This window comes from Rissa tridactyla, chromosome 6 (assembly GCF_028500815.1).
Source record: "Rissa tridactyla isolate bRisTri1 chromosome 6, bRisTri1.patW.cur.20221130, whole genome shotgun sequence".
NCBI classification, from domain to species: Eukaryota; Metazoa; Chordata; class Aves; order Charadriiformes; family Laridae; genus Rissa; species Rissa tridactyla.
In genome coordinates this window covers 41,928,907-41,945,046 of record NC_071471.1, presented here as the reverse complement: position 1 = coordinate 41,945,046, position 16,140 = coordinate 41,928,907, and the positions used below count along the sequence as shown (strand labels likewise).

The 16,140-nt window shown below is 37.6% G+C and overlaps 1 protein-coding gene across 1 annotated transcript in view; it reads left to right on the top strand.

Annotated features, from left to right (window-relative positions):
• The window catches only part of GRID1 (glutamate ionotropic receptor delta type subunit 1), a 549,473-nt gene that overhangs the window by 478,956 nt on the left and 54,377 nt on the right, over positions 1–16,140 (top strand). Inside the window, exon 9 of the mRNA XM_054207026.1 lies at positions 15,466–15,567. Within this exon, the coding sequence (XP_054063001.1) occupies positions 15,466–15,567 (102 nt within the window). The remainder of the gene's footprint in view (positions 1–15,465; positions 15,568–16,140) is intronic.

Genomic DNA, 16,140 nt, shown 5'->3' with positions numbered 1-16,140 from the left:
GTCTTTTAGTCTTGTGAGATTCCTTGACCCCAAGTTTGTGACGTATTCATATGCAGTCCATTATACAAATAAGCCTTAGTTCTCTCTGAATTTCTGTGTATACATCCAGCCTCTGTAACATTGGCAGTCTACTTACTGCAGACTGAAGTCCTGATGAAAGTCATTGACAGCAGATTTATTCACGCTAACAGCAAACTCCTGCTTGTTGAGAGGTCCAGTATTCTTTCCCCTAACTGATATGGTACCACTTCAAGACCAGAAGGCTTGGCGTAAGCAGATAGAAGTGTCCCAGAAGAAGAACAAGTAACTAGGTTAAAAAACTATGAAAACTAGTTAAGAATATTGAGGATTTATTTTTTTTTTATTTCTGTAAGTTTCTTTAAGTTGTCGCTCTCCACAGTGACATTTAGTACTAAAAGGCAATTTAAACTTAGCCACATCCTTATAAGGGATAACTGCACAGGCTTCTTTATGCATACATATATACCTGTCTACATATATAATGTATATCATATATTTATATGTTTAATGCCAGGTGCGTGTTACCTAAAGGAGAGATAAAGAAATGCCATTTTTATGACAGCTCTAGGTGAATGTAGGGAGGGATATATTTTTAAAGGAGAACATTTTAGCTAATTCAGTTATCTTAGATGATTAAGTCTATGTTACTTGGCAGGGTGAAGGCAAAGTCCTTCACTGGAGGAGCTGTCTCTAATCAGGATCTGCCTTTTGAAGGACCACCTGAAGAGTTGCATCTTTTCACTCTTGTTATGCAGTGCCTCTGAGCTGGGTACTTAAAGCATCCAGCTGGCCAGGCTTTTCAAGAAGTTTTGGGTGAGACGCACGCATCTTTTTCCCTTCCTGGACTCTATAAGTGAGTGCTTGTGCTGGTACCAGACTGACAGCCTTCAGTGTAGGAGCCTTCATTCTGCCTCTGAGCAGTGAGCAGACATAGCTTTCACAGTCTGAGCTGCCAACTCTGAAAGGGCCTCAGCTACTAGAGTTTCTTCTCCATCTCTGACTGTCCACTTTATATGCCTATCTGAGCACAGGTTGTTGGCTAGCTGTGACCCAGGGAGCACTAATCAGCAGCATTTTAGGAGCATCACCTGGGCTGATGTGATGATGATATTTGTCACCTATTCATTCATCCCTCCCTGTAGTTGCTACAGTGTGAAATCTGTCACGGACCCTTCTATTTCAGTAATGGGCAAGTTTTCACTCAAGTATCACGAGCTTCCAAGTTGATGGAGAGCCAGCAGATTGTAGGGCCTTTCAGCCATCAGTGCTTGCCCTAAGCCTGCTCCAAAGCAGCTGGGAATATTGTACCATGGAGATGTGGACAATAACACATAATTATTAACACTCTGTTAATTTCGTTTCCTTTAATTAATCTGATTTGTGAGCAAAGTCTGTAGCCTTCAGACATTCTGGGACCCACAAGGCAATTCCGTGAATTACCAAAAAAAATCCATGTTGGCTGGAACATTTGTAGAGGGCTGATGTGCTTTATGCAGACAGAAGAACAGTCTACAGAAATGCTGAAAGTTCAGCAATTGCTGCAAATTCCCCTTAGCTTTATGAAGAGTTGCTGCAGGAAGCCAATGCCAACAAACAATTTATTTCACTCTGAGCCTAGTGAGAGGAGGGAGATTATTGTTAGCTCAGAGCTTTCTACTTCATGTATGCCACCTTTTGCTTATGCAAGGGAAGGGTTTTAGGAAGAGTTCCCAACTAATACAATGGAGGGTGTTATCATTTTTTCTGCTGAATGAAAGTTTCTTTTTCCAAGAAAAAGAAAAATTAAATAATTCTACATCTTACTGTGCATGTAGTAGGTAAGCATTTATTTTCCATTTTCTAAGTGTATCTTATCTAAATATATTCAATTTCTGTTGGCAAGTGACATTTGCTTTCCACTTTCCTTGTTCAGCTGTGTCTGCATTTTAATGCTGAAATGCAGTGTTGACGAAAAAGTAGGTTTTTTAAGGCAACTCTTCTAAGATCATTTTAAAATAAAGATTTAATACTGAATCAGAAAGTTGGCTTTCGAAAGCCAGTTTTCCAATTTTCCATGGGCTGATTTTTGGCCAGTCTCTATTATTTGGGTAGGGTTGGATTTTTGTGTGAGGTTTTGTTTTTTTTTTCCTCTCTGAAAAATATATGGAAGAACCAGAAGAGATACAGAGAAGGAAAAATGGTGATTGGAGATATCAGATCGCTTCTATATGAACAGACTATAGAGAACATAATTCTTTAGCTCAGGAAACAGGCAAAAGAGAGGGGACTGTGGCTATGTGTTTATGAAACAAAGACCAAATAGGAACAATTATTCATTTTTTCTCATAACAGAAACCTGGAGGATACTTAATAAAATGAACAGGTACCCAGCTTCCAAGTAATAAAAGAAAGTACATTTTCAGAGACTGTATGCTTATATTTTGAAATTCATTGCCACAGAATGTGTGGAAGAAAGAAATTTAAATGGACTCAGAAGACCTTAGGAAAATGAATGCCTGATGGGTCCACTGAGGAAATAGTCTTTATATTGCATTAAGGAGATATTTCTCACACTTAGAATTTCATGAGAGAGAATACTGATTTTTTCTTTAAATGTATAAATGGCTGGATAACAATCACCATAGCAACGGAAAGAATATCAGGTTAAAGCAGTAAGGAAGGGATTTAATGAAGGTAAAGTGTTTTTTTGCTACTCAGATATGTTTGTGGTAGTTCTTCACCATATTTCTGCATACATATTCCTCTGAAAGCATTGCCCATTTTAGCCCTAATGCTGCGTACAAATATTCTGCTCTTTATTGATGAAAGACTACTTGCCCCGCAGTGACCAAGAGCCATTTACACTATAGGAATACATTTTGTAATGTTTTAAGCTAGGGTGGTCTGCAAATGAGATCTGACCGGTGGGCCATTCCCAGAGGGCTCCTGCCTTTTCCCCAGCAGAGGCCCTGCTACATGTCTGTGGCCCACCGTGGGCCTAAAGAGTGTGCCTCCTCCCACTGAGAAGTTTGGACCACGCATCAATCATGTCTTGTTTTCTAATTTGGTCAGGTTTGACCTGTCTAAAAGCTTTTCTCAATACTTTGGGAACATCATGAATCAAAGCATCAAATGCAGTACTAAATGAGCTTTGTAGTAATTACATAAACTTACTAAATTTGTCTATCCTTCCAAACGTGATGTAGGGCTCTCTGATAAAGCTTCTTGGAGATCAGTGTTTATTTTTAAAGCTATAGTAGGGAATCTAAAAGGCGAGCCTTTAAGCGTTACAGATAGTACAGGCTGCCTTTCTTACCTGCTTTCATTTCTTACGTTTGACTGCTGAAATTGCCACATCCTTTCTAGTGATGGAGTTATGCAGGTACATGTTAGTTTGTGGAGCTGGGGAAAAGTATTTATTACTGTAATCTTTCTTATATACCCTACGTGCACTGTCTGTCAGTGTGTAAAATTGCTCAGAACTTCTGGACTTCCAGTATTTTTTTAAAAAGCTAAAAAATCTCCACAATGTTGATTTGAAGTGGGGAAAAACAAAGGAGGGCAAAAACTTTGTAAGCAAAAGGTTTGTAAACAGTAACATGGAAAAGTATTTTCTGTGCTTACCCTCGGTTTCTTTAAGAAAAATGGTCAAAGATTAGCTAAGTGTATTGTTATATTCCTTGTGAATACTTAGCAACTGGTATATAGTTTATAGAAATGATAATATCTTTGGATATAATATTTGTATATTCTCTGATAATTGGCTTTGTGAGCAAGCTGATTTTATTTGCCTTACAAAACCTGCTCTATGTACGTAACAAAGCCAAAGGGATAAATATATTTTTGAAAGCTGTCTCAGTATAACTTGTTGTTAATTAAAACCATTAAATGTATATTATTACACAGAAGAAAATTCATATTTTCTTTAATACTATCTACAGTTCTGTTTCTTGGAGAGGTAATTCTCCGTTACCAAATACCAAGTTATGGGTTTTTTCCACTCAGTTGTTTTCTTTGTTGTTGAGGACAAAAATGTTTGCAAATTGTTGAAGGCATTCTATCTCATGTTCTATGGGAAGCAAGGATAAAGAGGAAGTCATATTTAAAGATTAAAATAAGGGAAAGTTAATTAAAAACTGAACTTTTAAATTTATTGTAGAAATTTCCATTCTTCCATAGATACAGATCTAGATTCCAGTGCTGATAACCAGAGCCGGTCAAAATTAACTTAAAACCTTCAGCAGGAAAACTTTGGCATTTAGGTTTCTTACCTATGTCACCAGAGGATATTAACTTCTCTTGACAGCAGTTCTGATAAAATATTAATTGTTTTTTAAAACGTTCATTTTAAAGTATCGGCATTTCATCTAAGACTTTGACCTCTTTGTGTTAAGGTTTTCAATTTGTTCTATAAATTATATTTATAAATCCACAACTTCTGAGTTAAAATGTGAATAGGATATCTTTTCCTCTAGAACACCGCCACCAAAATATCATGAGATAATTAGAGAATAACAATGGTAGGAAAATGAAATAAAATAATAAATGTATCCAAATTTAATGGAAAATGTAAGAAGACACTGAACCTCAAACCTTTGCAATCAAAAATTTTAGTAAGAATTTTATTTTTAAAATAATTTTTACAAGAAAATACTCTTGAAGTTGAGGAGGTTTTCAAAAGTATATGGAGTTTTAGAGAGGAGCATTTTTCAATACAGAATTGAGCACTAGCTCGACAGGTGATACCAAAGAGTGGGCTGAACTTTGCTTTCATTCTTAGATGACTCGGTGCCATCAACCAGAATCAGAAAGTGAATTCATGGTGGCCAAGCTTCAGAAGGCCTACAGCTGATGAAACCACATCATGGTCCCTTTCTACCATGACCGCAGAATGGGGGAGGCTATGAGAAGTTCAGTTGCTAGAACTGTTGATGTATACAGCGTTCTTGAATGTGTAGTGAGAAGTCAAAAGCGTTCAGCTCAGGTAATATCCAAGGAATACAGTAAAGAATTGCAAAAAAAAGAGCAGATGTTTTGGCATAGCCAGCTGATTGGAGCATGCCAGTTAATTGCGTTAAGTGCAGAACTCTCACGTAGAACGACTGGAAAAGGTGTAGTTTTCCAGTTGCACAATCCTCTGTTGGTCTCCCACCCCAGTAAAATTCTCAAAACATCACTACAGGGTTGTATTTTGTTATTACACTGCAAAGAGAAGGACAGGAACCTACATAAAATCAATATGAATTTGTATTTGTTGTTAGATTCAACTTTTCAATATTTTTTTTTGTCTACAGAATAGTCTGTTGAGTTCACTATTGCATTAGGTAACTACAGGTAGTTCTACTCTCAAAAGCTAGTCATTTCCCACCAAAAAGCATTTGTAAGCTTTGAAAAGAATCTGTTCTCTGTGTGAAGTGGATTCGTTTCCATTTTACCCACACATAATGAGTAATGGCAGGGGGAATCGGTTCAGTTTTGCCCACAAGCAGCTACTCTTGAACTACATGACTTTCAGTACTTAACAGCAGCGTTCAGAGTATCCTTGGAGTCCAGCACCCACCATCTCTCACTGGGCAGCAATTTTGTTTGTTTTTAAAACTGCAGAAGATGAGGGGCTTGTTTGTCTTCCAAACAGGTAACTCAGTGGCAAGGAGCTCATGCTCTAGGGTTTTTCAGCCGGTCACTTGTGACATCTGTTGCAGACTTTATATTTGGATTGGGGTAACTTTTATGAATACTTGTCAGTTTTAATTTTATGCTTAGAGGCCTGCTCATTCCTATCAATGGGTAATTTACAATGCCTCTGGGAAGTACTTGATTCAGCAGTATCTTAGGTACTCACAATTAGTTTTTTCAACCCTTACAGGAGTTGTGATGCTGCACATACTTCTTTTGCTATAGCAACACTGCCATCTGATTCAACAACAGCGTTGCTATGTTGTAGCGTCTTGTTCGTATCTTAAAGCCTTGAAAAGTGGCAAAACTGCACATGGACAGGGGTAGAGGTCAGCTGCCTGCTTGACACCTGCTGTGAGATCCTAGGAGAAAATAGCTCCAATTTCTTCTCAACACCATTTTTGCCGCATTTTGATTTTATGTTAGGGAAATGAAATGCAAAAATTTGGGGACAGGGTAATACTTGCCTGCACTTTATAGAGAAGCCATCAGAGGATAATATTCTTGTTAATATTGTTTTCATCGCTCTTATGATTGCTTCATTTAATACTACATCTTTTCCAGTGCCGGTGTTGCTGCAGCATCCTCCACTAATAACATCAGCATGTTGCAGTCACTGCTGCTTCAAAGACTAGTATTAATTGAAGCGATTTATTCTACCAGAGCTGAAGATGGCCTATTTATACTTTTATATAATGAATATTAACAGGTTACATTTATCTTGTCATGTCCTGTCAGCTGCTTTTTCTGCTTCATGCAGATTTGCTGCCCCGTACATGCTTTGCTGAGGCTTGGCACAGTAGAACAGAGGTGTTTCTCTGTCTTGCATAGGAGATCAGAGGTGCTCACCAGCTATCATAATATGGAAAGAGAAGTAATCCTGAATTGGCTATCATTGCTCCTTCATTGACTTGCTGGCAAAATATGGTCTCATTCTGCCAATTAATGGAGCAATATCTTATTTCAGCAAAAAGATAATATTCATAATTTATGTCTTTCAACATAATATTAAATGTGATGTATATGCAATATAAAATATAAAGTATACGGTGCTGATCCATTCCCAAGGGGTATGAGAAGTCTTATACTGTGTCAATAAAAGCTGCAGGGTTACAGAAAATTACTGCTTCAATTCTGCATGAAATTCCTCAGTCATAGTACTGCAGAAAGGTTCTGTATACACAAATGCATGTACAAGAATATCTTAGCTTCCTTAATATTAGTAGTATAAGGCATAATGTGTCTAATCTTCCTTTATGCGGCAGAGCTCTACTATATGTAAAATAGTTGGCTTTTAATAATATGGCCATTACATTTATTTCAGCTGATCTTTGGCTAATTAAAACCATAAAGGAGACCACTTTCTCTCACATCAAAATATTTTATATTCTCTGCAATGAAGAACCATAAAGATAGTGGAGCAAGATACTGCTGAGTTACGCTAGGTAAGGTCAAAATTGTTGATTGTAATGAACAGCAGGATTTGTAGAGCAAGAGCTGAATAAATACACAGCTTTCTAGAGAATGAAGGATATTAATGCTGAAATTCCTCTACCAGAACCTCTGTTTGTAATCGGCTGTCCTCCTAAACTGCCCCCATAGTTCTGGGTTAGGTGTTATAGTTTTTCCCCTGTAGGTTTTCCCTATCTATTTTGTAGAAATTATTGTAAATGATACAGAGAGAGAGACTCTGTATTCTAGACTCTAATTACTCTCTGGATGATAGTGGTTTAATACTGTAATTGATCTTACATGGCCAAAACATGTTTCTGATACTAATTTGCATTTTGTTTTAATGAAATTTTTATCATTTTTCATTGGGTTTGAGCCCTTTGAATTATTTTGATGTTCGTTCTAATTTGTGTAAGTTTTCTGCTTGTTACTATGCAGCTCCTTGTCGAAGTACGTTTTGTTTGCACAATTGGAGATTTGTGTTTTCTTAAATCTTAAATAAGAATTTCACGGGACTATCCATGTGATAGTGACTCAGTTAATGCCACTCTTCTCTCTTAATTGTGAGCCAGCTCCCTTGCATGGTTTGAAGGGCAGTATGCTATTTCAAGGGCAGTCTTCATGTGGCATCTTAATCCTAGACATTTGCCGTTTATCTCTCTGTGCTTTTCAGAAGTGCAGTGGTGTATATCTGTTTCCTTAGATATGTCAGTTCAGGTCAATTGCTCTTTCCTACTCAAATCCCCCCTTCAGTGTTCTTGAACTTTCTTTATTTTCTATTCTAGGTCTATGCTCAATTAACTTTGTATAAGTGTAACTCTCGGGATTTAATGGCATTATGTACGTTTGCTAAGTTAAAGCACAATTTTAAGTGGTTGTAGGCTGGGACCTTAAATTGCTCCTGTGCACTTTCTACAGAGTTTCTTCCTGGCTGAGTTCTAGGAATGGCTTCATTTCAGCAGTGGGGAATGGATTTTTCTGTTGGAAATTAAAATATTTGAGGTTTTCAAGTCTTCAGGAATTATGCCATTCATCATAAAGACTAAACAAATACCTTTGAGAATTATAATGTGCCCCCATAGTAGCCTTAAAGATGGTGATTAAACCACTCACCTGAAATGTAGTAAATTGATGAGATCACAGGCTAAACTGGGGGACTTGGGGACTTGCACTTGGGAACTTGAATGAAGTTGTTCCACACACGAGAAAAGTATCCCAGTCACCTTTGGCTGGGATCCAGCATTGTGTGAAACACCGTCTCAGACCTGATATCTCTGCTGAATTCAGGAACCACCGGGTTGTCAGGCTTTTCTTTTATTTCCTCATATGCTGGATGTGCCACACCTTTCCTGTGAAAAATTGTTTTGTTTAGAAATACTCAGAAAAGCTCTGCCCTTTTATCTGTTTCTCATTTCACAGTCTGCATTTAGAATGAATAAATGTTTCTAGGAAAAGGATTGTATTTCATGTGTAAGGGTCTCTGTAGATTATTAGAAGTCAGCAGCAGTGGTTCTGTTGTCTTATATCTAGTTTTGTTTCTAATTTTCCCATTTCCTAGTCATCATTACATTAGATATATATATGGTTATGTCTTTCACTCTTCTCGTACAAACTGACTCCTCCACCCCAGTAGTTGTTCTGTTCTCCCTGGATTTTTTTCCAGCATGCCTAAATCTTGTTCCGTCAGATGCTAAACGTGGTATTAAGACTGTATATTCTTCTCAGCCGTGTTGTGACTGCTCTCTGTGCAGCCTATGCCACAAGACCTGTGGAGTCCAAAATCACACTGGTACTTTTGCAGCCATACTGTATTACGAGCTCATCACCCACTTGCAACTCACTTTTACCCTGCACAATTTTTTAACATTAATTTCCATGTTTGTTTCTTCAATTGAAGCATCTCTATTTCTTATTTTTCCTTTTCATAAGTGTTTGCTTCTAGTTATGCAAGATGCATATTATTATTTCATGTCTGGGTTCTTCCCTCTCCCATTAATTTTTCTCACTGTTCTAGTCTGAAGTATTTGCAGCGCTTCCCGGTTTTGAGATATCTTTGCATCTTAGACATTTTAATTTCAGTAATTTGCTATTTCCTGTTCCAAATCATTAAAAAAAGGTATTAAGTAAATAAGATCTTAACATTGACTTGCTCTAAGCTACATCAGAACATCTCTCCTTATCTTGATACATCATTCTTCGTTGTTGCTTAGAAGTTAGCCTGTAAATCATCTGATGTTGCCCTTATTCAGGAAATGAATTCAAATTGTCCTAGGTGAGGTTTCACAAGACCGTGTATGAAACAGAACTAAAAGTCAGGTATGAGTATATTGTCATCATATTTCAGTTACCTATTAATTCTGCAGTACTGTTGAAAAAGCAGTCAAGTTTGTCCAGAATGGCTTGTTCATTCTAAGGCCTTGCAGCCTAATGCCCATCTTCCTGTGATTCTCCAGAGATGTTTTATTATCATTTATATAGCACCATAAATTTGCAAAACGCTAAAATTAGAATAAGCTGCGTTCTTCTCCCTGAAGATCTCACATTCTTAAAGGCCCGTTAAAGCAGCAACAGTCACATCAATGTGCTTCACTGTCCTGCACAAAAAACCCAGGGTCCTGTTGGACAGACAACAGTGGCAGGGTAGCCCCAGAGGAGGCAGCCCTTCCCTAGTTCTTGGTCTTATATTTATATTGGCCTAGTCATTGCCTTTAAAAGGGCTTAGTGTCCCAGGAGATGGATGATGCCGTTTGCTGAAGCGTTGGGAATGGGAGAGAACAGCTTTCTGTGATCTCTGTGCCCTTCTCTGAACTTTTACCGTGCAGATGCAATCCTTGTGTGGCCCTGTAATGGCAAATGGAGCATTTTGAGCATTGAACAAGATGTGATTAAATTTTGACCCAAAAGACTGAGAGTTTCTCTACTACTTAAGACTCGGTTCACAATCCTCTGTTTCATAGTTTTAATATATTTTGGAGTTCTTGGTAGCTCTGTGGCTATGGGTGCAAAGGTAGTCCAAACCCACTGTGGATGTTCAGGAGCAAGCTACATCTTCAATACAAACAAGTGCAGCATATTGGAATAGAATAAGCATCTGGACGCAGGTATTTCACTGCAAACAAGGTCGAGTTATGCTGGATCACATATTATATCTTAAATGAGTTTAGCTGGTGATCTTGTCTAGTATCTTATCCTTAATAAGCTTATGGTTCAGAGTAGAAATGTTAAAATATTCCTGATAATCATGTAGCTATTGTAGAAATAAATTGTATTAGTGTTTGGATTTGCTTGCAAGTATGAGAATTGATACTTTTATATTTTCCTAATCCTGTTTTATGTAACTATGGATTATACTAATGCATGGTCCAAATTTTTCTTTGTTTGTTTGTTTTTAATTTTTCTTTATTATGATCCCGTATTTCAAATGAAAAGATTTTGGTACGTTCAAGGCAACTCCAGTCACAAAAAGGGAAATGATGTTGCAGGGAATCCTGTCAGTTCCTTGAGAATGACACATAATCCAATGTGTGAGTCCTACTAATACCTTGCTGTGAATTATATTGAATGACAGCAAATTCCCTAGATTACTGACATAACTGCATTTAAAAAAAAGAATCCTGGGCTTAAATGTAAACGTTTGCTTTATGTACTATTTAAATGGAATTCCTTTTGTTCCTTAGAACTGCAACACAGCAGTGTTGTCCAATTTGCTCCATTTATTTAATGGGCCACTGCATTATTTTATATTTGTTTCTTGTAAGCATTAATTTTCTTGTTTACATTTTGTTTATTTGAGGGTTCTTTGATTATCGTGTTTGCTTAAAATCTGCTTGGATAGTGTCAAATGTCACAGTGATTTTTTTAGCCATATTGCAGGCCTGGCAAAGGGAGTCAGAAGCCCCAACACGCAATATATGCGTACGTGGTACAAGGACATCATATTTGATATGCACTATGTTGACTTCAAGTTTGAGAAACAGGTTGTCATCCAAGTGAAATCCATTTCAGTTCAACTTTAATCTAAAAGCATTATCAGATTGTGAGTGGCACAGATTAATTTATTTAACTCAGTGCACAGAACAGCTTTCATATTTACAGAACACGCGCTCTGGGTTGATATAGGTGTCCCTGTCTCACGGCATGAGAACTGCCTGCTTCACCCTCCCTCTTTCACTTCTTGTCTGTTAGAAGTTCTTCAGGTTTCAATGCAGGGGTTCCCAAATTTTATTTCTTTGGATGGTGTAACCTTAGCTCCAAAGGAGTCACCAGACAAGAATTTACAGGCTTTTGGTAAGATAGAAGATGCGTGCTCTGGATGGATTGTAGCCCTTTCAAACATTACTCTACATCTGCTGAAAATTATCTTGTTTTATTTCTTACGGGAATCACATTTTCCCTGAAAAGTAGATCATGTTTAGGATGGTGTCATACTTTAAATGGTGTTAGGCAGCAGTGACATGCATTATTTGGACAGGAGCTACTGCATCATAAACTATAATAATGTAGATGATCTTATTCACTGTTGTGATATAAACATTAAATATTCACTTTTTATGCTAATGTCAGTTTTCAACTGTATTTACTAGCAGGTTGGGATAATTTTTGTCTCCATTTGTTTGGGCTGGAGACAGACACTTGCTGTAGTCCAGTGGTGTGAGTGTTCACAGCAAAGTTAGGAAAACTAAATTCAAGTTCCTGGTTCAAAGAATAGGTAATTATTGGGTAGCAGAGCAGCATGAACATCCAGACCTCGCAGACAAACAGATGTGTGACAAATAACTGAGTTTTTCATCAATTTTATCTCCTAAAGGAAAGTGGCAAGAGGTAGTAAATCTTGCAAATCGGGGTTGAATGCATGCAGCTGTGATTTATTTGAAAAGAAGGATTGTCTGCCTCATTGTGCTGATGAGGGTCTTCACACTTCTGCAGAGTTGTTTCTGATGTTCTCTGGTATGAGTTTACCATGACATTTCCTCTGGGAAACTAATTGCTCAAGTAAGTGTCAGGCAGCCAGCATCAGCATCATTAACAAAGTCATGAAACTCCTTTGTAAATTTGGCTTCTAATTTATCGATGGGAACTCAGGAGCCCCAAAGTTAAAGTGGCATCAAATGTTCTTTGGAGGTCCTGACAGATATCAGTACCTTTCAGGTCAAAATCCTGAACAGCAGGTTCATGTGTCATACTTTGGATGACATCCATTATCATTTGGCATTCCCAGGTTGCCTAGCCATGTAGTTGTTTTGCTTTTGTGTTGAGTATGTGTGTTTGAAGCTATACGTTGCTTGTGGATGTTGAAAACAATGTTAAAATTGTGACTTTCTCTCTCCCAGTTTTTTCTTGCAGTTCTGGCTGAAAGTGCAGTAAATATTGATGAAGGTCAGAATCGTGTCTTGAGTCAGAATTTTCCAACAAATTTCCTTTTTTTCTGAATTTCACAGTTGTTTCCTCTGGTTTGTCTTTATTGGATGATTGAGTTTCTGATGTATGGCTAGAACTATAGGATTCCCAGCGATATGGCTATTTCAGAAAGAGAAGATAGGAAGAAGGTTTAAGTTGAAAAGCCTTATTAAAGTAGCTGTTTTCAAAACTTGAACTGCCATAACCCAGTAACTTGGAAATCAAAAAACCCCACCCAGACTGCCATTAAATATATGTTCCAGAGACGACTGATTTTTTAAAACACGTCCTACAAGTGCTGGTTCTGCTAGAAGGTGTTTGTCATAATCAGATCTAAAAGCCCTTTATCTCCTATCAGCCGATGGTTGCGCTATAACCTTTGGCTTCGGACTTCTGGTAGGAACATGGTACATATTTCTACAAAGAATGAAACTCTAACGGCCTTATCAAATAACAGCAGTACTCATTGTGTTTAACAGTGCTGGAAATTAGTTTCTCGGGCACTGATCTTGACAGGTCAGCTGTCACAAATTGGTAGACGTATCTGTAAATACATCGGCCCTATAAACAAAATTCTGTCTGCAAGAAGTGGAAGTTAAAATTGGCACACTTCTCAACAGATGAAATGTTCTGAAGCACAAGGATGCACAGGAAAAAGTCCCTTCTAGAAAAAGTTTTCCTCATGTTCTGTTTATTAAATTTATCTGCATAGTTTGCTTTTTAGAGACTGAAAAGTTTGTACCTCCATAGAGAACACTATAGAGTTCTGTGCTGAAATAAAATATGCTCTTCCTCGCACCTACCATTACTGCGTAAAATGTGAATTTTTGTCTCTCTCCTTTTGAATAAAAGGAGTAAATTTATGGTTTTGCACTGACATATCTCCAACTTCTTTTAGGAATTCTTAGTGTTAACACTGAATACTAAACGTAGGGTATTCAAAAAGTCTTAAGGCCTTGATATGAAACCAGATGGAGTTTTTGAAGGGAAAAGGAGTGGGAGAAGGAGTTGAAATGTGAGTGTACCAGTGGCGAAGTAATAAATGAATGTATTGCATTTCCCATATTTTAATAAATATTTAATCATCATCTGTAGATTGTGCAAGCCATTTTGGCCAAAACTTTCCATGTATCTTTATTATATACTTACTGCATAGGACAACTGAAGAAGGCTTAGAGAGTAAACATTCTTTACAGATTTGAGACACAATATATACCACACCCACCTATACAGGTCCTTGAAGTCTGTTGAACCATATTGATTTGTATCATCTGACAAATTGGTCGATTTGGTGTGGCGAAAGCAAAAGCTAAGAAGCATCTGGACATATTTCAGAGCAAGCATCTAAATTCAAATTTAAAAGATACGGTGGCTATAGGTATCTACCTGTATTGCTGCAGACACTTTTATGTGCAGAAGGTCATTTGTCACTCCAAACTGGAATCACAGGGGGAGGATTTTCAATTTGAGATACTTTAGCTTTCAGGAGTGACATTAGAAAGCTGAATATTATTCAGTCATTCCCCTCCATCCTCCAAGTCATCTGGATAAAGGAGGTGTAGCCTAATTCTTTTCTCTCCTGTGTCTTAACTTTGAAGATTTAATGACTATAGAATAATTTTCATCATTTATGCCTGTATGATAGTTATGGTGTCTGAATATTCACTGAATTTCCTGTTCTTTTCTAGTTCCCTGTTTATCAGTTTAGTACAGCAAAACAAAAATAAAACTATACAGATCTCTCCCATCACATTTTATTTGTTGGTTTGATTTTTGAGGCTTTAGGATAAGTCATAAAAATAAATCGCGTAGGACATCTAGCCATAGGCGTTTTCAGTGAAATAAGTTCTTTCCAAGAAGGTTTTGACTTGTTACATGAAATTTAGCTTCTGGCAGGAAGAAGCCACATTTCGCAGGTCTTGGACTATGTTTAATTTCTATGGGGCGTGCCTTCAGCTAACAACACTGCTTCCACATATGTGAGCATAGTATTGGTGTTTAAGAGTAGAGCTGAAAAAAAAAGAAGGAAACACTTTCGACTTGATACTATTTATGACTCTTCTGAACAAAACGACACCATGGATTGTGTTTGAAGGCAAATGGAGTGTCTGACTGCTACTGCTGAAGAGCATATTCAGTTTGAATAATCCAAAAGTCACTTAAGATTGACTTTTCTATTGAACCTATTGTATTGAATTTTACTGCATTTCTCTTCAGAAAATGCAGTAAAATTGATTTTTAAAGCTATGTATTTAATTGAAAAATAAAATATTTAGATGTAACGTTCCATGGAGGTATCCTGAAATATGTATCTGGGTACATCCAGATGCATGTGGTACTGGTAGAGGTTATGACATATTTGATCATCAAGAGCCTGGGAACTTGAGAGGCTGTCATTGTTTTACTGATGAGGTAGAAGCAGGGCAAGAAGAGAGAAAATAGGACTTAAGATAGGATCTGAAGAAAGTCTGAGTGTCTGTGTCAAGAATATATGACCATCAGCGAGAGAGAACGTTGTGCAGCAGGAGGAAAGGTTGTTCTCTGATTAGCAGTAGGGAATGATTTGAAAAGTAGGAAGGGATCTGAGCAGAGAGGGAAATGTGGTATAGCGAGACCACAGGTAAGCTTGAAAACTGTCAAGCAATATAAACTTACTGGAAAAAAATGTCCTATCGGAGTGATCTAAGTGAAATAATGTGACAAATACTACAGGTAATAGAGCAGTTATGTTACAGGCATCGATGAAAATGCATTCAGGCAAGGTACCTTTTATCTCTGTCCAGAATCTCACTAATTCTGATTCTGCATTAAAAAACACACGCTTCTCTTACCCTCTTTGTATCACTTCTGGATTTGGTCAAACTACTGTTAAATGTTTATGTAAATACTAAAAGATTTCTGCCTAAAAGTCCTTCAGATTCACTGTACTTTCTGTTCTAGTTGGCAACGTGGGACTCTGAGAAAGGACTGAACGGCAGTCTACAAGAACGACGTCTGGGCAATGACTTACAAGGACTGACACTCAAAGTGGTGACTGTCTTGGTATGATCTTATTTGAGTTCAGGAAACAAATGCTGAAAATAAAAAGGATCTGACCAAGTATTTTGGGCACTTCCCTCAGTGTTTTTCCCTATCATTTTCAGTTCTGTATTTTTGGATGATCGGTTACGTAAGCAAGGAAGATAGATGGCGGCCTTTGATTATTTTATGTGAAGCTGCGCACTGTCAGAGATACAGAGCATTTGTTTGTTTGCTTGCTTATGCTATTTTTCTGCATTATAATTCCTACTGGGCATGGAACTGGCACAGGGCCTGAGTGCACAGGGGTGCATTCCAGATACAGTACTCTAACTCGGCTATGCAGTTTCCAGCGTTTCATGGATTTTAAGATCAGATGGACCAATTATGATAATCTAATCTTGGCTCCTGTGCACTGCAGGCTGTAAAATACAATCAAGTGTTTCCTCCATCAAGCTCATAAATTCCTGTTGAGATAAACTATATCTTTTAGAAAGGCGTAGTCTTTCCAAAAAATCACTATGCTTTTGGGACTACTGTCTGTTAGTATCCGGAGTGATAGCAGAGCTCCTGTCAGCTAAGTGCTAAATTAGGGGC